Genomic DNA, 25836 nt, shown 5'->3' with positions numbered 1-25836 from the left:
TGGGGGGGGATCCGGTTGTGGGGCCTGAACTCTGGGCCTGGGCGCTGTCCCTCAGCTCTTCAGCTCAAGGCTAGCATTCTACCACTTGAGCCACAGAGCCACTTCCAGCTTTTTTTCTTTTTTCTTTTGTGGTGCTGAGGAATTTAACCCAGGGCCTCAGGCATGCAAGGCAAGCGCTCTACCACCTTCCCAGCCCTCTTTGTTGTTTTTGCTGTTGTTTGTTTCAGAGATTGTAGTTTGAACTCAGGGTTTTCAGTTTGCTAGGCACACATGCAATCCTTTTTGGTGCTGGTTGTTATTGTTGTTGTTGTTGTTATTATTATTATTATTATTTGTTAGTCTTGGGGCTTAAACTCAGGGTCTGGGCTCTATCCCTGAGCTCTTTTGCTCAAGGCTAGCACTCTACCACTTTGAGCCACAACAACACTCTGGTTGTCAGGTGGTTAACTGGAGATAAGATTTTTTTTTTTTAAAGATAGGGTTATTTTTAAGATAGGGTCTCATTTCCTGCCTAAGCTGAGCTTCTCTTACTTAAGCTTTCTGCTATAGCTGGGGTGCCAGGTACATAGAAATACACCTAGCTTTTCTGTTGAGATGGACTTTCTTGAATTCTCTTGCCCAGTTTAGCCTAAAACCACATTCCTCCCAATTTCAGCCTCCCATATAGCTGGAATGATAGGCACAAACTACCTGGCCCAAGTAGTGGTTGAGGTAGGGTCTTGTAAACTTTTGCCAGAGCTGGCCTCAAACAATTCTCCCACTCTCCACCTATCAAGCAGCTAGGATTACAGCCAAGAGCCACCGAGCACTGCCATTTCTTTCTTTCCTTTTTTTCTCTTGCTTTCTTTCTTTTTTTTTGGTTGGTCATGGGGCTTGAACTCTGGGCCTGGGCGCTGTCCCTAAGGTCCTCAGCTCAAGGCTAGTGCTGTACCACTTGAGCCACAGCACCCACTTCTATGCCATTTTATGTATTTTTATTAAAGTGAGAATTCTTTAACATTTTATATCTAATGTTTTACATTTCTTCAATTCTCTGGCTTTTGTCAATTTTCTGTCATGCTATTTGCCCTTAAATTTCTTACTGATTTTAAAGAACTCTTTAAATGCTGACAATATTAATTTTTGTTTTTCATGTATTTTGGAGTTTTGTATTTTGTTTTTCATATTTCCAATATTTTCTTCTTCTGGGCTTTGTTTATGGTTCATTTTATTAAGTACACATCTTAAATTTCTTCAGACAAATCTGACGTTCTTGCTTTGAAATTAAGGAAAAGGCTCTTTTCCTTCAAGATTACAGAGTTACCAATATTTTCTCCTTATGTTTTGGGTTTTTTAAATTTAAATCTTTAATTTATGTGGATTAATTTTTATATAACTTCTTGCCTGCTGAATATCCCAACTAAGGTACAAAATAACCAGGTGTACAGAAACAGGTTCATATTGCTCACAGAAGGCTATCAGGTTTTCTGGAATCTTACACTCTGATTGTGAAACACAGCTTAACAGTGGAATGATTTCTTCTTTCTTTACTAATTTTAAAGAGGATCTCTAGCACATACTAATTTTTCTGAAGTTTATAAAACATAAAAATGAACTCCTAATTGGGGCTGAGATGTGGGTCAGTGGTAGAGTGCTTGTCTAGCATGTGCAAGGCTCAATGAGCTCAGATTGATTTTTCTTTGTTTCTACACTATCATCACACTGCTTTGATATGTTTTGATGTATTACATGAGACTTTGGACACAGTTCAAACAGTGGCTCTCTCAATGCTTTTTCAGATATTAGATCACAGCACTTTATTGAAAAGGGTATTCTTCTGAAACAATTTAAGAACCTTCTTTATATAAATTATAGAAAGCAGTCCTACATAAACTAAACTTTCTTTTCAAAAGAAATGGCTATTTCTAGAGATACTTGGTGAATTTATTTTAGATTCAGGCTCTAACTCTTAAAAAAATCCTAAATACAAGCAAACAAAACTACCACCTTGGGCCTATCTAAATACCACTCTTCAGTGTTCTCTCATAAAAAATTCTCTACTGCGTGAAGAAGTAGGGATCTTGAAATACGCAAGTGACGGTACTTCTTGTCTTTGAGAACCACCATTACATGTTACTTGGCAGAAAAAACTTTAAACCCAACCACAACAAGCATTATCTGGCCTGAAACTGTGCTCGGCTCTGAAGAATCAAATGAGATCTGACCCGAGTTGCTGATACTCAGCATTTTGAGTGCTTGGTGGGTAGAGAATGTGTCAGGGTCCGTTATAGCTTTTGTTTTCATTAGCATTACAATAGACAGAGAAACTGACTTCAGAGAATGAACATTTAAGAGGAAAAGAAAATTAAGATATATAAAACAGTTACAGGCTGGGGATGTGGCTTAGTGGTAGAGTGCTTGCCTAGCATGCATGAGGCCCTAGGTTCGATTCCTCAGTACCACATACACAGAAAAAGCCGGAAGTGGTGCTGTGGCTCAAGTGATAGAGGGCTTGCCTTGAGTTGAAGAGCTGAGGGACAACACCCAAGCCCCATGACCAACAACAAAAAAAAAATTAAAAATTAAAAAACAGTTACAGTTTGTCAGTCTACAGAGGCATGCTAATATATGTTAGTAACTAGAACTTCAAGCATCTACCCATTATACTGTTCTTATTTTAGTGTCTTTCCTGCTGGGGCACTATAAGCAATTGATCTGCAGATACTGATTGATCAAGTGCATCAAAAAATGCATCAAGGGGCTGGGAAGGTGGCTCAGTGGTACAGCACTTGCCTTGCATGCCTGAGGCCCTGGATTCGATTCCTCAGCACTACATAAGCAAAAAGAAAAAAGCTGGAAGTGGTGCTGTGGCGCAAGTGGTAGAGCACTAGCCTTGAACTGAAGAGCTGAGGGACAGCGCCCAGGCTCAGAGTTCAGGCCCCACGACCAGACCCCAAAAAAAAAAAAAGCATCAAAAAATGCAGTAACTATGTCCTATATATTTTTCTCCCCCTCTCTCTCTCTCTCTCTCTCTTTCTCTCACTCTCTCTCACTCACTCTCTCTCTCTCTTTTGGCCAGTCCTGGGGCTTGCTCAGGGCCTGGGCACTGACTGTCCCTTACCCTCTCTGTGCTCAAGGCTAGCGTTCTTAACACTTGAGCGACAGTGCCACTTCTTGCCTTTTCTGTTTATATGTGGTACTGAGGAATCAAACCCAGGACTTCATGCATGCTAGGCAAGCACTCTACCACTAAGCCATATTCCCAGCCCCTGGCCTATCTATTTCTTTACCTATTATAACCATTTCAGTGTGAACTCTACTTCACTCCAGGCATTTACATTATAAATCTATGTAACCTATGGCTGGGTTGGCAAAAGAATCATGCCCTTTTGCATCTAAACCAAAACACTTCAGTTTTAAAGGATTGCTGTCAGTTGATTTCTAGTAAACCTAATGTCTCATATTGTAGCCTAGGGGAAAAACACAGCAGCTACATATATGCACAGTTGGGGAATACATAGAGAATGATGATTCTGACCACTTCCAATCAGTAACTAACATTTTAGACTTGAGAATCTACTTTTTAGACTTTTGTACTATATAGAGAAATAAACATTACTCTTTTGGAAACAATGGTTCATTTACTGAAAATGAGTTTAACAAAGGAATTAGTTGGTACTCAGAAATACAGAGCAGTGAATTGGGTGACACCAATCACAACATCATCAGCTCATGTGATTATATTAATTTATTAAAAGGAAAAAGCAGTAACTTAACAGCTTCAACAATGTAATAACTTGAATTGTTTCCTCTGTCACAGAATTGTGAAACTAGATTTTAGGCTTATTTTGAAAATGTTCCCTTAATTCCTAACCTGAGCTATATGCCACAAAGAGAAAACTTTGCAGAATTGAATATTTCTATTCTGCGGAAGCTGAGTTTTGACTGGTACATGTTTCAGTTACACATTTGGTTCACACTGAATTTTGTTTTAAGTATTAAGAGAATAAATAGCACTCCAAAATAGTCACAAGATTTAAAATTTGCAGCTCCTACTTGAGCTGGAGATTTTGCAAAACTTATTACATAGAACAGTTAGTTGATGTAGTATGCAGACATTTCTTAACATTGGAAATCTAAAATTGAAACTCAACCTCAGCCTAGTTTCTGTAGAAGAAACCTCAAAGCGTATAAAAGGAAAAGTTACAAAACGCTAATCTGAAGAACAGCTTATAGATATACCAGTGTACAATTCTTTTAAATTTCTGGGACTTAAAAGTTTTTTTTAATAAAGGTGGTACATGATATACTCAAAATAACCACAAAAGTACACTTGGCATAAAAGACTGATTTGTTCTTCAAATAAAACCTTGTAACTTGGAACATGAAACCAGAAAATACAGAGTCACTGGCACACACAAAGCAACAACGTATTTTAAATATTTGTTTAGGGTTTTTCCAGATGCATTGTTCCTGGTTTCATTTATAGAGATTTTAGTTTTGTTTTTGTCATGCTTTTTTATAAAGAATATGTCCTTCATTTTCAAAGGACATTTAGTTGGACAAGTATTCTGATAAAGCAGAAAAAATTTTGGTAGGCCATCTATCAGCTGTATGACAGTGAACAAATCTCTTAGCTTCTCTGGTTCTCAATTTCCCCATTAAAAAAATAAATAAAACAAGATACACTAGACTCTATAGTGTCTTCCAACTCTGTAACTCCTTTCAGGTAGAACTATAGGCTTGTCAGAATCAAAAAGCCCTCAAAACAAATGGCCCAAATCTACTGTTGTAATGTTATATGAAGGAAACAGGATACAAAGCTGTAAGTACAGTGTGATCATGACCCTAACTCTAATATTACAAACACACCCACACCCACATTCCAGGTAAAAGCCTTGTAAACAACACACAAAATGTTATCTGTGGTAATCTCTGAGTTGTAGCCTATTTTTTTCCTTTAAGCTTTTAAAGCACCCTACTATAAAGTACTAGTGTGATACTTAAGAGAAGGAGCTAAATAGGCAAGCCCTTCATTAATGTGCTATGTAAATATACATTTGAAAAGCATTCTAGAATTTAGTTTTTTTCAAAAACAGAATTTTAATCAAAAAACATTTCTAGTGGAGTTATATCCAATATCTTTCAAAAATCATATAAAAGCTGCTGATATTTTCCCTAAATTAGTTAAGTTTTCAGGAGATACTAGGCAGAAGTTGGAGGATCAAGGTTGGAGGCCAGCCTTAGCAAAAGTCAGTTAGACTCTTCCTCAAAAAAGATTAAGTATGGTCATATGTCTGTAATCCCAGTTATTTGGGAAACAGAAGTAAGGAGGACCATGCTAGGGGGACAGCACAGATAAAAACAAGCTGAAACAGGGGAGCTAGGTGTGAAGTGCTTCAAGTGGTAGAGTGCTTGACTAGCACGTTTAAGAGCCCTAAGTTCAGCCCTGGGAAGGTAGCCTTGCATGCATGAGGCCCTGGGTTCAATTCCTCAGCACCACATAAGAAGAAAAAGCCTGAAGTGGTGCTGTGGCTCAAGTGGTAGAACACTAGCCTTGAGCTGAAGAGCTGAGGGGCAGCGCCCAGGTCAAGAGTTCAGGCTCCACGATCCACATAAAAAAAAAAAAAAAAAAAAACCCAAGCCCCAAGTTCAAATACGCATTCATACATACAAACACACATACATACATACTGTCATTAAGCATAGACTTAGGGCGTCAGTGGCTCATGCCTGCAATCCTAGCTACAATCGTAGCTACTCAGGAGGCTGAGATCTGAGGACTGCGGTTCAAAGCCAGCCTGGGCAGGAAAGTCCATGAGATTCTTATCTCCAATTAACTACCAGAAAACCAGAAGTGGCGCTGTGGCTCAAGTGGTAGAGCACTTGCCTTGAGCTGAAGAGCGCAGGGACAGCGCCCGAGCAGAGAGCTCAAGCCCCACGACTAACAAAAGAAAGAAAAGAACCAACACAGAAAGGGGCTAGACATGTGGTTCAAGTGGTAGAGCACCTGCTTAGCAAGAGAGCCTAAATTTAATCCCAATGCAAAAAGGGACTAATAGAGTAGCTCAAATGCAACTGTTGACTTTAAACCCAGGGACTAAAATGTATATACATGTGTATTTATGTATATGTGTAAAATACATCATTATTAATCTTTGTGATTACATGTTGAGATGAGATTAATTTCACCTAGGGTTTTTTTTTACTTTTTTTTTCTTTTTTACCATGGCTCAAGAAAATTAAAATCACATACATGGCTATCATTACGTATCTATTGGGCAATGTTGCTGGTTTGCTGAAGGCTTCCATTAAAATGGCCCTTTCTTTTCATAGAAGAGCTTCAGAAAGTCACACCTCCCTCTCTGTGCATTATATGGGCTAAACTGCTACAGCCTTAAAGCTATGTCAAGGGTCATTTTCTGAGAGGTCCATCTGCAAACTTGTCTCTTACTCAATTTCAGAATTGAAGAGACTCTTGGGGAAAAAAAATTTAATTGACTTACAAATAACCACTGGCCCTCAAAATCATCTTATTTGAGTACTTATCAAAACAAAGACAAAATAATAATAGTTTTATACAGAAATTTAAAAATTAGGGTGGTACAGTGGTATAGTAGTAGAGTGCTTACCTAGCATGCTCAAGGTATTGGACTAGATCTCTAACACTACTACTACTAATTATTATTATTATTATTATTATTATAAGTACATCTAAGACAGTTGTGGAGTATACACCTGTAATCTCAGCATTCAAGAGGCTGAGACAGCAGGATCAAGAGTTTTAAGGCCAGGTTAGGCTGTAATTTAACTCAATGATTTTTTTTAATTTATGATTTAATTTTAAAAAATTTTTTAATAAAAAGTCACTCCACATATTTAAGAAAGCAAGTAAAGGTTGAAGGTTTAGTTCAATGGTATGTCCCATCCTTGGGAGGGAGCGAGGGAAGCTTTAAAACATTAAAAAAAAAAATACTACTACCAGAATCTAATGTACTCGAGAAGAAATTGGGATGGGTTCTTCTCTACAACTGAATCACACCTATCACAATCAGAAATAGGAGAAATTCTTTTCTCTTGAACAACTGCACATTTAAAATCTGATCTCAGCAGTAGCACTGTGGTTCCAGTGGTAGATGGAAAGAGGCTCAGGCACAGCACCCAGGCCTTGAGTTCAAGCCCTAGGACCAGCAAAAAAATAATAATAATAAAATAAAATCTGATCTCAAATTTGAAAACTCTATAAAAGTCAGAACTCTGGAACAGAATGACATCTATCTTATTCCTCCTTTTAAACAGTTTTAGAAGCTATTTAATACATGAAGCCATATAGAGAGAAAGTTGTACTAGCAAGCTTTATTTGCCTACAAATAATGCTACTCTTGTCATTGTATAATTAAACTCTTAGAAAACTCAGGATTTTTATAAACAAGGAAATCAGCCTCTGAAAATTTAAATCACTTTACGAAGGTCTTGAGGCTGATGGCAGCAAGGCTGGAACCAGAAAGTTGTCTCCTAGCAAGTTTAGTTTAGTACTCAATTATCTTATCATTAACATAAATATATTCTTCTTGAGCAAATTGCACCTTGTACACCATAAACATCAAATCTTCTCGTTTAATCAAACTAGAAATAAAAGCTTGAAATTTGGGGCTGGGAAGGTGGCTCAATGGTAGAGCGCTTGCCTTGCATGCCTGAGGCCTTGGGTTCGATTCCTCAGCACCACATAAGAAAAAGCCAGAAGTGGCGCTGTGGCTCAAGTGGTAGAGCACTAGCCTTGAGCTGAAGAGCTGAGGGACAGTGCCCAGGCCCAGAGTTCAGGCCCCAGGACCAGACCCCCCTCCCCCCCAAAAAAGAAGAATTTTTATACAATAATAAGTAAATCAAGCCTGAAAAAAAAAAAAAAGAATTCAACCTTTTTTTTTTCTTCTCTCCTCTCCCCACAAGGAATCTTTTAGGATTTTTTCTCCCATATAATCCCAACAGACTAGAGGCTGAGGCAGGAAGATCATAAGTTTAAGACCAGCCTGGGCTACATGTTAAGACCTTATCTCAAAATTAGTTCCTATTCTTCAGAAAATTTTGATCCTATACATATACTGTTTACCTCTCTATGTCATACATGTATATATGTGCTTTCTTCAAGAAAAGTTAAGATTTTTGCCCCCCCACTCTCATCATACCAATAATGCTTCAACTTTTCAATATCACATTACAACATCTTTAAGATCTAGCTCTAGCTTGTATCTACCATACGTTCACAGAACTTTCCACAAATCCAGCTAGCAGATTTTTTGTTTTTTTGTTTTGTTTTGTTTTTGCCGGTTGTGGGGCCTGACCTCTGGGCCTGGGTGCTGTCCCTCAGCTCTTCAGCTCAAGGTTAGCGCTCTACCACTTGAGCCACAGCGCCACTTCTGGCTTTTTCTGCTTATGTGGTGCTGAGGAATCGAACCCAGGGCCTCATGCATGCAAGACCACCTTCCCAGCCCCCAGCTAGCAGATTTTTAAAACTCTAAAAAGGTAAAGTATTAGCAGGAAAAGCACAGTACCAATACATACAGGATAAACTACCCAACTGCAAGCAAGAAGGCTTTCCTCTATAACTGAAGTATTATCCATTCTATGGAGCATCCATACCTTCCTTAGTAATCCCGCCTCTATGCTCCCATAACTTCTGGGGATTATCTCTATTGCTGCAAGTATGGCACTCAATTGTAATTATCCATTTACAAACCTATCTCCCCTACAAGCAGAGATTAATCTTTAACCTTTATCATCCAACACAGTGCCTGAAAAATAGTCCAGCACATAATATTTTTAAAATTGTTTACTTGATTGTAAACTCAAGGCAAGATTATGGCCTAAACATTGGGCCCTATGTGGTAACTCATGCCTATAATCCCAAAGATTTGAAAGGCAGAGATAGGAGGATTTCTGTCAGATGCTAGCCTGAGCAAACTCTGAGACACTACTTGTCTCAAATGGTACAGCAGTACAGTCCAAAGACCTGAATTCAAATGCTAGTACTGCCAAATAATCTAAATATTGATTTCAGTATTACAAGCACAGCAACAACAAAAAATAATAGCAGAAACTTGATAGAGGTTTTCAAAATCATTCATAAAAGTAAATATTCTCATTTACTGCCTATGACAATGAAGATCCAGAGCAGGGTGACAATGAAAATATACTGACAAGAAAGCTCCAAAAGTATCAAAAGCTTTAAGTGTCTAACAGTGGATATGGTTCAATTGGCCAAACTGTTTCAAAACACAGATGTGAAACTAGGTTTGGGTAAAGAATACAATCATTATCTATGGTAGACATAAGTCCACTACTCACACCATTACAACTAACTGCTGAAGTTCAATCTCAATTTGTTCCTTAAGAAGTCATCTTGCTATAGTGGTGGTGCCAGAATTTGGGCTACTGTTTATTGGCTAAGTACTTCAAGGCGATCTATTAGGACTTGTCACATGCTCATTGACAGTATTTTAACTGGTGCCTCAGGCACTGTGTTACCCCCAAGCAACAACAGCATCAAACTCATAAGCTATTTTCGTTGGAAATCATTGTTGATCTACATAGACGACCCAGTTAACAAATATCTCAATGGAGTATTAAGGATGCACAAGGAATTATAACTAAAGCCCAAATATAACCTAATGAAACGGATTCTTCCTACCAGCTTCATTCCATTCCATTTAATGACTAGAAAACGAGTGGAAGATTTTCTTTGGCCTTGACAAATTTGAAAAAGAAAAATCAGCATATCAAGGAAAAATAAACTATATGAAGTTGACTCTTGAATTGCTAGGCCATCAATAAATCTAATAAAAATAATAATAAATACTGAGAATAGCCATTCAATTACATTATAGAGGTGAGTTAAAACTCTTGACACCCCAAGTTGTAAAGATAATGCAAAAATAATATGAAAATAATGAAACACTGGGGCAGTGCCTGTTTAACAAGCACTATACCCTGAGTTCAAACCCCAGTGCCACCAAAAAAAAAAAAAAAGACAATGAAACATTCCAGCATTCTAGAATTCTTTTTATACTATGGAATAACATTATCTACAGCTGCTATGCTTTGAGAATTAAAAAAAACCTAAAATTTGAATTCAAACATATATTCACTTAATGGATTTTATAAATATTTTCCTTCTAGCACAGCATATGAAATGGAACTGCTATCTGTTTCAATTTCTCTTTCTGGACATAAACTCAGTGGTAATTAGAGCAACACTGTCACTTTAGTTTGTTTGCAAAGGTAATGTTTCTGAAATGTCTTTTTTTTAGGGGAGAAGGAGAGTATTGGTCCTAGGGTCTGAGCTTTTTCACTCAAGGCTATTATGCTACTACCTGAGCCACAGCTCTACTTCTGGCTTTTTGCCAATTAGAGAAAAGAGTCTCATGAACTTTCCTGCCTGGGCTGGCTTTGAATCACAATCCTCAGATCTCAGCCTCCTGATTAGCTAAGATTACAGGAATGAGCTATACACACCTGGCTCTGAAATTTATTTTATTTTTCAGAGCTGAAGACCACGTTGCACTTGCCAGGCAAGCACTCCTCTACAGAGCTAAATTCCCAACCCTTGAAATGTCTTTTGTTAAGAAAAAAATATGTGGGCTGGGAAGGTGGCTCAGTGGTAGGGCTCTTGCCTTGCATGCCTGAGGCCCTGAGTTCGATTCCTCAGCACCACATAAGCAAAAAGAAAAAAGCTGGAAGTGGCGGTGTGGCTCAAGTGGTAGAGCACTAGCCTTGAGCTGAAGAGCTGAGGGACAGCGCCCAGGCCCAGAGTTCAGGCCCCATGACCGGACCCAAAAAAAAGAAAAAGAAAAAAAATGTATCTTTTTTCTAAATTGATATTCAACAGTATAACATAAAATTAACCTCCAAGAATAAATCAAATTTATTTTGTTGTGCAATGGCTTTCTCTTATTTTTGGATTTTTTAATATAATTTGGATAATCTTGACAGAATGCCAAAATGACTTTTTCAATGTTACAGACTATGGGGTTTCAATCACCAAGACAAGAGTGTAATATCTTTAGATTGTGTTACTTTTATTCTCTTCTCTCTTCTGTATTCTCTTCTCTCTTCTTTCTCTACTTTTGACCACAAACCTGCAGTTTCTAAAAGTAAATTCATTGTAGTTTAAATTAACAATATAGATTTCCACATTCTAGTTTCACACAGATGCTTTGTTATGTCTACAAGAGCAACCGTTTCCTTTTTATGGTGCAGGCTCATTTCTTCAAAGCTTTTTTCACAAAGCAGACCCCCCAAAGAATCCAGCTGTGACTGTTAATCTTGGCTGATAGTTGAGAAATTTCTCAACACTACAGATTCTTAGCCTATAAAACACATTTAATAACAAAATATACTGCAGTACACTACGCTTTCAGCTGCAACTCCAGGATTTTCCCCAAACATATCCAAAAAAATCCCCTATTTTTAAAAATTATAGTTTGCTTTTAATGCAGTAAAAAGACCAGAGAAAATATCCGAAAGAAAATGCCTTTAATTTTTGTAAGATAATCAAGCAAGCTAGATAATCTCTACTATGAATAAAAGTTAACACTGAATAATTTTTCATTAAATCACACACATTTCCCCCACCTCACAGAAGTCTTCTTTAGCAATTCACACCTTTTTACCCAAAACACAACTAAAATGAACTTCGCTGAAGCAGAACTTTGATAATGATGATGTCCTTCACTTGTTAAAACACACACACACACACCAACACCATAATTTCCTTCCCAGTATTTAAATCAATAACACTTTTAAAACAGTGCAGATCATCTGACTAGAACATTTACCACACTTACACTAACTGTATCTTTTATTTATTTTTAATTAATTGAGAGAACAAGACAGGATATTTTCTTCATGGCTCTGAATTCAACCTTGTTTATCTACCAGGCACTCCCTGGTATTTAAAGTCAGGCATCCAAAAACCATTTACAGATTCACCTGGTGATCTGATCATCTAGAAAACTCTTCCATTATATTATTAAACAAGTCTGATTTCTTCTACCAACAATAACTACAATAAAAACATTTACTGAGGACTTAGTGTACCTATTTAGTACTCTTATCAATCTTGAGCACTATTATTCCCATTTTGTAGATGAGGAGCAGAAATGGTAAATAACTTATTAGCATCACAGAAGTAGTAAATAACTAAGTATCACTACATAGATTCTTAAGTTTTGAGTTAGATAAAAGGATCTGTTAAAGGTTATTAGAATAATAAAATTCAAAGCTCCCCAACTTTATTTGAAGTACAAAAGCAACAGACTAAATGAATCCCAAGGTCTTTGATCTTTTAATCAGACAAGTCAAAAACCAAAACACTAATTTTATAAAGTAGAAGCTTTTCCCAGACTTTTATCAAGGTAGCATGTGTCATTAATCCAATCTATATTTGATGCCAAAAACTTCCTGGGTTTAGCAGCCCTCAAACTGTTCTCATGTGCTCAACTTACTCCAATTCACAAAACTATATGCTTCATGAGCCTGAAGATTATTGTCCCCAAAGTTAAAGCATGGCATTTTTTTGTGGCAAATGTGAAGCTTAAACAAAAGGTATACTATTTTATTTTCACCAAATAATTGAGGCTCCTGTTTGTGGGTTATTTGGGGTTTTGAGTTTTACATTATGAAAATGTCCATATGGGGTGCCTGCAAGCCTTGACATCTGATAACAAAGGTCAAGTTATATGTGGTATTTTGATTACTCATGAGCAGTTCTATCATTGGCAATGAATGTATCTCAACCTACCTAATGATCACATTACCAGGTAAACTGGAACCCTTACTTTGAGATAAAACATAGCAGACAGTTGTTAATGAAACCTTAATTGAACTGTCAAAGTACCATCTTTACCAGGAAGCTAATGGGTAATTCACTACTTTTACACAAGTGTCCAATACTGATAAGTTATTCCACTAGTTAAATTCAGCAGAAAGATAAATCATGTCAGGCATACTAAACTGTTCTGTAATACTGTAAATCTGAATGGTAAAGCCAGACACTGGTGGTGGCTCATGCCTATAATCCTAGCTACCCATGAGGCTGAGATCTGAGAATCTCTGTTTGAAGCCAGCCTAGGTAGGAAACCTATGAGACTCTTGCGTCCAATTAACCACCAAAAAGCTGGAAGTGAAGCTGTGGCTCAAGTGGCAGAGCTAGTACTAAGTGAAAAAACTCAGGGACAATGCCCAGACCCTGAGCTCAAGCCCCAGGATCAATGCATACATATGTGTGCATATGCGTGCACATACATATACACATACAAACACACATAATCTGAATGGTAAAATGCTGCATCATGTCTATGGATAGCTCTTCCCATCTACATGGAAAAACAACAATATCCCTCAAAATTACATCAGTTTGTCCCTCTGGGTGACTGTTGAAAAAACAATAGTGGTAGATTTAGTCCCTTGTCATAATGCTGAAACAGAATAACTGCAAAGAATGTATGTTTGAATCTAAGTAAATCATAAGTTACATAGTACATTGACTCAAATGATGTATCAACAGAAGAATATTCTTATGTTCTATTTTAATCACTTTAGAAAATAGATGCTTTAGATTCATAAGGTGCTTTTTAAATTAAAAAGAAAAATCTTTTAGCTACAAAGTAAATAAATTTATCAACACAGTAGGTCTTAGAGTACTACCAAAAATACAAATCTCTGTAGTTTCAACAAACTTACTCAGGTCATAGAGCAATTAAATTTCAATTATAGAGCCGGGCGCTGGTGGCTCACGCCTGTAATCCTAGCTACTCAGGAGGCTGAGATCTGAGGATCACGTTCAAAGCCAGCCCGGGCAGGAGAGACCGTGAGACTCCTATCTCCAATAAACCACCAGAAAACTGGAAGTGGCACTGTAGCTCAAGTGGTAGAGCGCTCGCCTTGAGCTGAAGAGATGAGGGACAGCGCCCAGGCCCAGAGTTCAAGCCCCACAACCGACAAAAAAAAAAAAATTCCAAATATAATCAACAGCTCAAACAACTATGTAAACAGCAAAACAGACAAACATTTGCATACTAAAACACACACCTGGAGTTCTTCCCTTTTTTACTCACCAAGTTGTATTTCACTTGAAACAACTGATAAAATAATGTAGGAACTACAAAAACCTGGTTGAAAATGAAGGTGGCAAGATGACCACCATCTACAATACAAGGAGAGAAGCCTCAGAAAAAAACAGACCTGCCAGCACTTTAACCTTGGCCTTACAGACTCTAGAACTATGAGAATTAAATTTCGGTTGTTTCTGTAATTTAAGCCAAAACAAAGAAGGGACTGAATAGCTGACCGATTAATCAAGCAGGAAAGCTATCACAACACTGTTCTAGATTCTGAGCAGAAAAAGAAGTACTTCAGAAGATAGCTGTTACCCTCAAGGTGTTACAACGTAGTAAGACAAGTCAAATGTGAAACCAGTGCACAATTGAAGATGGCGCACTAAAGCCTACTTCAAGTTCATGGTACAAACTCCGAGGTGGAGGGTCAATCAAAGCTCTAGGATAAATTCAAGTCAAATACATTTGGATTTTCAAGACGGGGTATTCCTGTTTGCTATTCAGTACTCCTGTTTGTCACTAGCCTACCACAACCCTGCTCTCTTAAAAAAAAAAAAAAATTCCCTTAACAAACCTGAGGTTAAAATGTGTACAAGTCACATCTTTTGATAAAATTAGATCTATTCAAGAATACAGTAGCTCTTTTAATATCCCTAGTTTTTAGCAATGTACACAAAGCACTAAATGAGGGCATCCAGACCTAAAAACTTTATAAATTCTCATTCAGTAAAACAATGACAACGTTTAAAACTAGGAACAACCTTTCTCTTGTTCCCTTCTCACCCCCACAGCTCGGAAAACCTCAAAGGCTAGGCAAGAAATGGAAGTTCATAGTGAAATCCCTCAGGATAGGCTATGGAAGGGGAAAGAGGAAGGCAGGAACAGGCAGGTCCCTGAGCAGTGACTGAAGAGGCACCATTACAAGCTCTACTCTTTCCCACTAGGAATCTCACACCCCCTGGAGAAGGGAAAATGAAGCAGCAACCTCCTTGGAGACCAGCTGAGAAAAACTGGATTCTACTAGTTTACAAAAAAAAAAGAAGAAGAAGAGGAGGAGGAAGAAAAGGAAGACAAATCAGATCACCTTAACTGCCTAGATTATAAAACCTGAAATATAAAGATGGCTCTAATGCAACTGATATTCATCAATTTTTAGCCTCAAAAACAAAGATGAAAGGAGATATTTGCCAGGCTAGTACCAGAGTTCATTTTCCTGTGGTGATGGGGTTTTTCTAGACATTAACAAGAATCTATTTTTGAATGCACCGAAAACATTAATTCATCTATCCACACTGAAATTCTTAATCCTAAAAAAGAAAACCCATAATTCACTCTACTTTTGATGGGAATAAGTACATTTTATTATAAACTACTAAATCTTCCTAAGAACAAATAGAAAACTAAAAATTCTACATTTAACAAACTCTTCAGACTTTTTCAGATATCCTAGCACTAGCAAAAGTAAAACCATTTCATTTGTTTAAAAGTATACTTCCTACAATAGCAACTCAACAGGGATAAAAGCAACCAAAGAGGCACTAAGTGACACTAACACATTACACTGAATGTGGGCCACTGCACAGCTACAGTCTACTAACCTCATTTGTGGTACTCATGTGTGATGCTATATTTAATGCATTCTTATCAGAAGACTTAAGCTACATACTTCCCAACTTTAGCTTTATGGTTTAAAATAAACCACTAGAGCAATGACTTTAACTGGTTCAACTTTAAAACCTACCATCCTTCTGGGGACCAAGATCACAAAACAAAACATCAAAAGATGAAAAGGATAGGCAAAAAATTATGCAAAGTATATACAAATGACAAGGCTATTACAAAGCAACCAAATCTGGGTCAGACGTTGACATTTGCTCCAATTGGGCAACTGATCCAAAGCAAATCAAACACATGAGAGATGACCAAGGTCTTTATAGGAATAGGTTTTTCATACATTCATCTATTGATCTCTCAGTGGATCACTTAGATTCTGAACAGGAAAGTTTAGTAATTAAACTTATGTTAGTCATGAAAAGGTGCTCCACTAAAAGTTGCCAAGACTCATGCCAAGCACTGGTGGCTGAAGCCTGTAATCCTAACTACTCAGGAGGCTGAGATCTAAGGACTACGACTTGAAGCTATTCTAGGTAGCAAAGTATGTAAGACTCCTATCTCCAATCAACCACCCCAAATCCAGAAGTGGAGTTGTGGCTCAAGTGGTAGAGCACCAACCTTGAACAAAAAAGGGGCAGTGTCCAGGCTGAGATCAAACCTGGTACCAAAAAAGAAAAAAAAGTTGCTGCCGGAAGTGGCACTGTGGCTCCAGTGGTAGAGCACTAGTTTTCAACACAAAGAGGCTCAAAGATAGAGCCCAAGCCCTGAGTTCAAACAAGGACAAGCAAAAAAAAAAAAAAAAAAAAAATCCATATCCCAGCGCTGGTGGCTCACACACCTATAATCCTAGCTACTAAGGAGGCTGAGATCTGAGGATGGTGGTTCAAAGCCAGCCTGAGCAAGAAAGTTGGCCAGACTCTTATCTCCAATAAACTACTCAGAAAAAGCCAGAAGTGGTGCTGTGGCTCAAGTGTTAGAGCCCTAACCTTGAGCACAGAAAGACTCAGGGACAGAGCCCAGGACCGGCAAAAAAAAAAAGGTGGCAAGCCAGTAGCCAGTGACATCATGCCTGCAATCCTAGCTACACAAGAGGCTGAGATCTGAAGATAGTGGTTCACAGCCTGCTTGCTTAAGAAAGTCCCTGAGATTCTTATCTCCAATTAGCCACCAGAAGACCAGAGGTGGCACTGTGGCTCAAAGTGGTGGAGTGCTAGCCTTGAGTGAAAAGGACAGTGCCTAGGCCCAGTTCAAGCCCCACGACCAACTAAAAAGGAAAGTTGCCAAGACTCAAAAGCTTAAGCCTAGATAGACAACACGTTAAGCCTCTTCACAAAGTGAGGGTGGCTTCCAACAGTTGAGTTGAGAACTTTGCTCCACTTTGGTCCACCAAGTGAAAAGCATGGGTGATGACTCGTCCAATCAGAATCATGGAAAGAAACCGGAAGTTGTGTTGTTCTTTTGATACTCACCAGACTACACCAAAGGCTCCATATCCAATAGGCCTATCGGGCTCAATATCCAGCTGCTGTTGCGGATGATGCGAGTGCTGATGATGGTGTGCCTTAACTGTAGCAGCTGCAGCAGCTTGTACCTGAGCTGGGGCTGCTGCAGCTGGTCCAGGAGCCTGTCCAGGTGCCGGTGATGGGAAATATGGCTGTTGTTGCCCAGGGTTTAACATAGCTGCGGCTGCGGCTGCTGCTGCGGCTGCGGCGGCAGCCGAAGAGGTATGCTGCTGTACAGGGTGTACAGCGGCAGCCGACCCCGGATGAAGATGGTGTTGAGGGTGGTGGTGGTGGTGAAGGTGAGGAGGAGGAAGGTGTGGAAGGTGGTGATGATGGTGGTGGTGGTGACCTGCTGCTGCTGCAGATGTACCGCCATTGTAAGCCGCCATCATTTTTGCGTTGGCTCTTGCGCCACAAAGAGACATTCAAAAAATGCCCTTTGATTGGAAAGCAAACTGGGTCAAGCTGTCATTTGGCCATTTAAAAAATGAAGAAAAACCACTCACTCCACCTCCAAAAAACATAGAGCGTAACTGGCTTTATGTCTTCATCAGTCAATCCAAACAAGTTAAGAGGATCTTGGTGTTTAAGTTTTGGGTGAGTGTGAATGTGGAAGGGTATGGGTTGCCAAAAAAGAAAAAAGAAAAAGGAAAAGAAAGGAAAAAAAAAAGAAAAGAAAAGGGGGGGAAAAAAGGACCCCTTCCCCCCAGGATTCCTGCCACAAGTGGGTACTAAAACTCCATCCTTAATTTGGGGGAGGTTCCAACTTTGAATGTGGGAATAAAGGCCAAATCTCCCGACCCCCTGAACTCCACACACGAAAAGGATCAGGTAACACACCACCCTTAGAATCCTGTAAGAGGGTTGACTCATCTACCCCTTCCATTCCCACATCCTTTTCTAAACACCTACCACCTCCTCAAAAAAACACAATTTCGACGGATTTCCCAGCCACCCTAAAACCCAAAAGATGGGGGGGAAATCTGCAAAGAAAACCTGCTTCTGGCTTTCCCCCCCCCCTCGAACTCTCAGGCCTTTCCTACATCTCCCCCTACTCCTAGTCTAGTCAGGTTGACCTGATGGGGGGGGAGGGTTGCGGGGGGGGGGTGTACCAAACTTTCCTGGGCAGAATGCGCGACGGGAAGGAGGCTGGACAGAGTGAGGAGAGAAGGCGAAAGGCAAGGCGGGGGGGGGGGGGGGGGAGAGAACCCGGGGAAAAGTGAAGGTAAAGAGGTGCAGGGGAAAATGAAAGAGCAGTGGGCAGCACTCGGACGCCCAGACAGAGGGGAACCGCCCCGGGAAGAGGTTAGGGTCCCGGGGCCAAAGAAAAAGAGCCCCGGGAGGCGGGCGGGGTACGGTCGGAAGCGGGCTGACTCCGGCCCCCGCCGCCGCCGGCGGCTTCTGCTGAGGAGGGTTGGGGGGGAGAGCGGGTGGGTCCCCCGTGCGACGGCCCCTGCAGGGCTCAAGGCTGCTCCGTCTCCCCCCCTCCCCCCCACCCGGCGTCCGACCCCGGGGCCGCTTTCTCCTCAGCCGCCGCGGCTGCTTTCTCTTCCGCCGCCGCCTCCACCTCCTCCTCCTCCTCAGCCGCCGGTGCCGCCGCGGCCGGACTCACCTCCCCTAGCAAAGCCGGATAGAGCGGAGCCAGCGGCGGACACGCGCAACCAGCTTCCGAGGCCCCGCCCCCGCCTCGCACTGACCGGCTGCCTTAGCCAATCCACGCCCACCTGTCCGCGTCCGTCTCCAATCCTGGGCCGAAAACTTCAGACAGGCGCACTGTTCGACCAGTGGCAGCAAGGTGTGGGTCTCCTGGGGAAATTCCGCCCCCAATGCGGGATGGGCAGATAGAAAGACCAATCAAGAGGCAGCTCTTGGCTTGACCGACAAGGTTGATAGCCAATTAAAAATCAAAAATCTCTGACATTTTCTTTTGCCTCTCTCCTCTTTTCTTTTTCTTCTTTTATTTTTTTGGCAGGAGCAGGAAGCTGCGTGCTAATCCCGCCTGCAAAAGCTAGAAGAAAGGGGCGGAATGAAAGAACCAATCATGAGCCAGGAACAAAGAACAGACTAACCAATCCTCGGGTTGCAGATGAGATGGGCTGGTACTCGAGCCAGATAGACATTTAATTTGGCAAATGGAAAAAAAGATTGCTCTAAGTCCCGCCTTCAGATCATCTGTAGGGCAGGATTGTGGAGAATTCGCTACCACGTCCGAGACGACCACCTCGAGGGGGCGTGGCTATCAGAAGGGGGTGTGGTTTAAAGGAGGCGTGGTCACGTTGAAGAAGGCGGAGTCCAAAGCATTGGTGGTCCATTGATGGGAGCCCTTTTAAAGCTCACTACCTCTTTTAAGGCCTAAATGAGGAAAAGTAGAGAAAAACGAATATTGAGCTTCAGAAGCTCGAAATCCAAAAAGGTCCAAAAAGATAACAGTCACAGAAGAAACTCACTGGACAGACAGTTCATAGACAATGGCTGGTCTTCATAATTTATCTTCATCTTGGCAAAAGAAAAAAAATAGAATGCTCACTCCACTGACGGTAAAGCTATCGATAGAAATTAAAACAACAAAAAGTAGGTGTAACCCTAAAAAGAGTAATTTTTCTCCCCAAATTTTCTAATTAAGATCTGGTTATTGAAATAACATCATTCACATTCTTTCAGTTACCTGAATTTACTCTTAAAATATGAAATAACAACATTTCCAGACTTTAGTAATTAAACTGTATATACCCAACCTGGAGATCATTTTTGACCTGTTTTGCCTGTTCACACTCCTCTTTTAACCCATCATTTCCCTTCCTACAGACTATCTCTTCCTTAAACCATCCTCTTTTAAATTCCCATCATTGGCAAATGACACTGGTGTTCTCTGTAAATTTACTGTGGCTAAACAAAGAAGAAAAGCATACTCAGCTTTTTGCAGAAATTATTCTGGGAAAGATTCTGAGGTATCATTCAGGGTGCAATGTGATTTGGAAGTGTAAGGAATTTCTCTGGATTCAGTTCCAGAAAAGTTTATCACAGACCTGTGTTCTTGAACGTCAAGACAGGAATATATGACGTGAAAAAGTTTATTTGATGAGCAAGCATAAATAAATAATAAAAATACAGTAGTCTATCCTAATGTGAGGTTTCAGCTTTGAATTGTTTGCTATTTTGAGTAATAGGATGAAATCTTGCACTATCTCATGGTATCATACTGGGAATCATCCTTTTGTCCAGTGTATTTATACTGTATATACTACTTTCTCATTAGTGACTTAATAGCTTTCAATTTTCATATCAACAATTACAATATTGCAGTACTTACATTCAAGTTGCCCTGATATAGTAGTCTCCCATGATACCTAACTCATTTCTCCTTACTTCCTTTCATCACTAAACCATTATATCATCTCATTTTATCACAAGAAAAAGGGTGATGGAGACAGATCTGAGAATTGTGTTTCAAATCCAGCTCTCCACTGCCAAGGTGGGAGTTGGGGAGGATATAGACGCAGAGAGAGAATTTTGTAACACTCTTATCTCCAATAGCAAAAGACCAAATGTGGAGGTATGACTCAAGTGGTAGAGCACAAACCTTGATCAAAAAAGCCATGAAAGGGCCTGGGAAGGTGGCTCAGTGGTAGAGCGCTTGCCTTGCATGTCTGAGGCCCTGGGTTCGATTCCTCAGCACCACATAAGCAAAAAGAAAAAAGCTGGAAGTGGCGCTGTGGCTCAAGGGGTAGAGCAGTAGCCTTGAGCTGAAGAGCTGAGGGACAGTGCCCAGGCCCAGAGTTCAGGCCCCACAACCGGACTCCCCCCCACAAAAAAAAAGCCACAAAAAAATGAGAGGCCCTGAGTTCAAGCTTCAGTACTGGTACAAAAAAAAAAGGAAAGAAGAAGGGAAAGGAAGAATAGAAAGAAAGGAAGAAAGAAAGGTGGGTGATTATAATAGAATGAAGTATGTTGGGCTCAGAGCTCATTCACATAATAAAATTACATATATTCCCAAATCTAAAACTTTTCAAGGACCCACATGATACCACAGTGGAAAATCCCACCTCTGACCTATGTTGCAATTATAACATCAGAACATATTGTGTGAAATTACCTTAAGGCCATGTGTATGAGGCTTATATGAAACAAATAAATTTTGGGTTTAGAATTGGGGCCCAACCCCGAGGAATCATTAGGTATATGTAAATCTTTCAAATTCTAAAAAAAAAAAAAAATTACCTGAAACACTCTGACTCTAAGTATTCCAGATAAGATATATTCAACATATAATAAATTCTAGTTTATAATTATTGTTGCTAATCTACCGTGCCAAATTTATAAGTTCAACTTTATCATATGTGTGTACTTATAGGAAAATAATATATATATATATATATATATATACACACACACACACACACATATATATGCTTCAGGCATCCAATGGGGGTCTTTGAAACTTTCCCTTATGGATAAAGGGGTAATAACACACTGGCACCTGCCTAGTTCAAGGTCCTTTTCCCTTACCTCTACCTTCTGAATTTCTTCAGGTCCTCAAATGCTTTGTTGCCTCCAAGCCTTTATCCCATCTTAAGTTCAAAACTCTTCCCACCCATGCTCTGCTTCTCTAATTCACCCTTCTGGTGTCTTCAGGTAAATTTCACTTTTTTCTCCCTAGAAAGCCTTTCACTGATTGAAATTATATTTCTCTATATCTTCATGGCCTTGCTTCCCTCCTAGCACTGAGAACTCTATTTTAATTGCTTATTGAGTTTGACTAGGACAGAGAGCTTGTCTGTCTCAATGTTATATGTCCAGTTCTTAAGACAGTGCTTGAGAAAGGTGAAGGTTCTACAGATTTGCATGAATTCCTGACAAGCTAGTACAAATCCAAGCTTTGGTGTTCACTACCTTTTTAATTCAACAACTGTACTAACCTTTCTCAGTCATAGTTGCCTCGACTGAAATAAACATAGGTATTTCATCAAGTTGATTTTTGGATTAAATGAGGTGATGCATCTAAAATATTTGGCAAGGAACAGATAATTAATATACATTAATTTTCTGTCACTCTTAATCTGGCATAAAATTTGAGATACTTTCCCAATTTTCCAGTGCACCTCAGTCTCCTTTAAAGAGTATTTTCTTAGATGTTTCTTCAACATGCAAATTCCCTGTTCCCCCCTAAACCTCCTGATCAGAACTTGGGGTGGGAAAAGGGAGTGAAAATTTGTTTAACAAGCCCTCCAGGTGATACTCGCAAAACAGTTGGAGAAGCACCAACCTAGAGGAAGAGGATCAGTCTTAAGTTTTATATTCAGCACATAGTATCATATCATACACATGAAATAAATTAATCCACCAGAAAATGATTACTCATTAAGAGTTAAGTAACTCTACATTTCTCAAACATTTATTGAGTACCAATAATATCTAGGCATGATGCTAGAATCAGCAAGGAAGAAGGGAGATGGTTGTATTCAAATCTCTGGGCCTCCCTAAGAGTTTTAAGGGTGTGCATTCTCCAGGGGATACACGAAGTGACACATTAGTCTCCTGAGAGAAATTAGGACAACTCCTGCCTGGGTGTGGTGGCACAGTCCTATAATCTCAGCACTCTCAAGCCTAAGGCAAAGGAATCTTGAGTACAAGACCAATCTGCATTATGAAGAAAGATCCAGTATCCAAAAACAAAAAACCCAAATATACACGCACACATGGTATAATTTGATTTCTATTTGGTGATGTACATACTACAGAGTGCTGTGTATTTAGAATTTATAAATAAATAACATACAAAAATTAAGATGTGCCGGGTGCTAGTGGCTCACGTCTGCAATCCTAGCTACTCAGGAGGCTGAGATATGAGGGTCGAGGTTCAAAACCAGCCCAGGCAGGAAAGTCCATCAGACTCTTGTCTCTAATTAACCACCAGAAAAACAGAGGTGGCTCAAGTGGTAGGGTGCTTGCCTTGAGCTGAAGAGCTCAGGGACAGCGCCCAGGCCCAGAGTTCAAGCCCCACGACCAACCCCTGCCCCCCCAAAAATTGAGATACTATGCCTCTGCAAAATTATCAAAAATATTGGGAAATCCTTGGTATAGTGGCCATTTTATGTTCATGGTTTAGAGCAGAGCCACTCATGGAAGCCACAGATAAACTTTAAATTTATCTAGTAGTCAAATTAAAAAGCTAAAATAAATAATTGTTTTTGATATATTTTATTTAATCTACTATATCCAAAAGATTGTAATTTTAACATGTAACAAATCTTTTTAAAATATACATACATCTATAGAATACCAAACCTTTGAAATCTGCTACATATTTTGCATATACTTATAGTACCACTCTAACTGAATTAATACCAGCTGTAGAGAGGCTGAGAAGTAGAAAGATTACCAGGCCAGCCAGGGCTATAAAGCAAGTTTCAAGCCAGGCTGGGTTACATAGTTTGAAAAAAAATCAAGTTTGGTATGATGGTGCACATCTGTGATCTCACCACCCACAAGGTTGAGGCAGAAGGATCTTGAGTTCAAGGCTAGCCTGTCCAACATGGTGAAACTCTGTGACAAACAATGCAAGGGTCCTCAGTCACACTTGCCATTGCTCATTAGACATGGCTATCTGTAACTAATGACTACCACATTAGCACAGAGCTAGATCATAGGGTTAAATCTTTGCTTTTTCCTTAACCTAGATATATGACTTCTGACAAATTCCTTAACCTATATTAGTGTCTGTGAAATAAAAAGAATCCCTGACTTCTTCATCTGTGATGATCCAAAGTGATAATTCAGGGACCTGCTGGCTCCTCATCAGTGGCAATAAGTGGAGTGGTTATTACTAGCATTACAATCCAAGGCAAAGTACCCCCAAAGTGCTAGATGAGAAATGTGCTTTGCACTCAGCTCAACTCATGTCTCCAGCATTCTATCCACATCAAGTGCCAGTTCCCTTAAACACTTCACCAGCCAGTATAATTTCCGGCCCTTTTCCATCCCATTCCATTTTCAGGAGCTGAGTATGATGAACGAGAAGTCGGAAGTGAGTCAGCAGGATAGCACTCAGAGCCGAAAAAAGCAAGCAGGACATCAGAATGCATAAGCAAGAATACAATGTGCAGGAAGTGGGAGGTGATCTTCCTTTTCTTCCAAGAACTAGTTCTCTTCAGGAGTTATCTACAGACTTTTTGTACAACTTGGGCCTGACCCAGAGGGTTGAAAAGACAACCAAGAGAGCACCTCAATACAATAGGTGATCAATACAAATTCTCCCACTTTCAAGTTTAGCAGCCTTGGGCCTTTTTATACAACATCTTCCCAAGGATAAGTAGAATCACTTCTGACCTTTCAACATATACCTCTTCCGGGTCATGTTTCCTGAGCACACCAGGACCTTGGCTGAGTAAATAATATTTTTCACACTAAATCCTCTGGTGGGCAGATAAGATCACTGGGTCAGCTTTAAGTCCAAGCTCCTCCCTCAAGCCTGGCTACCTTTTTACTTCTATCATCTTGAAACCTAGAGGTTTCAAGGTTTTGCTCTTGGACTCTCAAATCATTCATGAAGCTTTTCTCTGATACTAGACCCTCTGGATCTCTCCTTCCCTTGAAGAGCAGAGACATTTGATGTATACAACATTGATCAGAAACTTGATGTTCTGAAATATTTTCTAGCTGTGTGGCGTCGGACACCTAGCACTTTCAAGCTTCACTTCATGGTCTATGTAATGGGGTTAGTAACGCCTATTGTGAAGTAGAAAAGAATATGGAGATAATTAAATAAGGTCCCCTGTTACTATGCAAGACATCTAACAGAATGTCTGACCCTCTGAATAAAGGAAACTTCCTCTCTTGAAGCCTTGTTTAGTTGTTCTTTTTCCTCCTTTGTTTCCTCCCATTTCCAAGGTTCTTCTAGTTGTTTGGGAAGCTGGTTGGAGGGGAGTGGGAGGGAGATGGACAATATGTGATCTTTAGATCTTAGTAAGCTGTGAAATACTTCTACTTCCCCTCATTCTTTTTCCTGACTCCCTTCTGACCCTCTATAGGCTTTGTGACAGGCCATAAAGCTGTCAGTGCCAAAAAGAAAGGGCATTTTCAGGATCAGCTACGGGAAGGCCCAAGAATCAAGTCAGAGAGATAGCAGAAAAACTGATGAGGAGCACACCTCTGTGTATGGAGTCAATAGCAGCTAAGATCAAGATTGGGGCATATGCCATTCCAGGGTCTGAGAAGGGGCAAACAAGTCTAAGTTCATGTTCAGCTCCCTCACAGCTGGGCCTCCAATCATCTCAGTAACACAGATTCGGAGTTCAAGATTTTCCTTTGCATATTTCTGAAGATTTTGGCCTCATCCTATCCCTCTCCAACTTCTAGTCTCTGCTCCAAACTGCAGGACCAAATAGCCTAGATTCATGTCTTTATATGTGAGTCAAACAAGGCCTCCAACTTTGCATTTTCCCAGGTAAATCAATGATAAATATTTTATCTTAAAATGAGTTTTAAAAGTAGGCTTTAAAAATATGATAAAAAACAATTATGCTAGGCTTCAATATAGCCCAATTGTAGCATGCTTGCCTAGCTTAACATTTGTAGGTGCCATTTTCACTGTGTGTGTGTGTGTGTGTGTGTGTGTGTGTGAGTGTGTGTGT

At 39.9% G+C, this 25836-nt stretch overlaps 1 protein-coding gene across 1 annotated transcript in view; it reads right to left on the bottom strand.

The window, feature by feature from the left end:
* Positions 1–18809, bottom strand: part of Nlk (nemo-like kinase) — a 155493-nt gene extending 136684 nt beyond the window's left edge. The window contains exon 1 of the mRNA XM_013016290.1: positions 17174–18809. Coding sequence (XP_012871744.1) covers positions 17174–17631 — 458 coding nt within the window. The 5' untranslated portion in view covers positions 17632–18809. The remainder of the gene's footprint in view (positions 1–17173) is intronic.
* Between the last annotated feature and the right edge of the window lie 7027 nt (positions 18810–25836).

The sequence above is a fragment of the Dipodomys ordii genome, unplaced genomic scaffold (assembly GCF_000151885.1).
Source record: "Dipodomys ordii isolate 6190 unplaced genomic scaffold, Dord_2.0 Scaffold31, whole genome shotgun sequence".
Lineage (NCBI taxonomy): Eukaryota > Metazoa > Chordata > Mammalia > Rodentia > Heteromyidae > Dipodomys > Dipodomys ordii.
The sequence above is the reverse complement of the archived record's forward strand: the minus strand, read 5'-3'. Positions and strand labels throughout refer to the sequence as shown.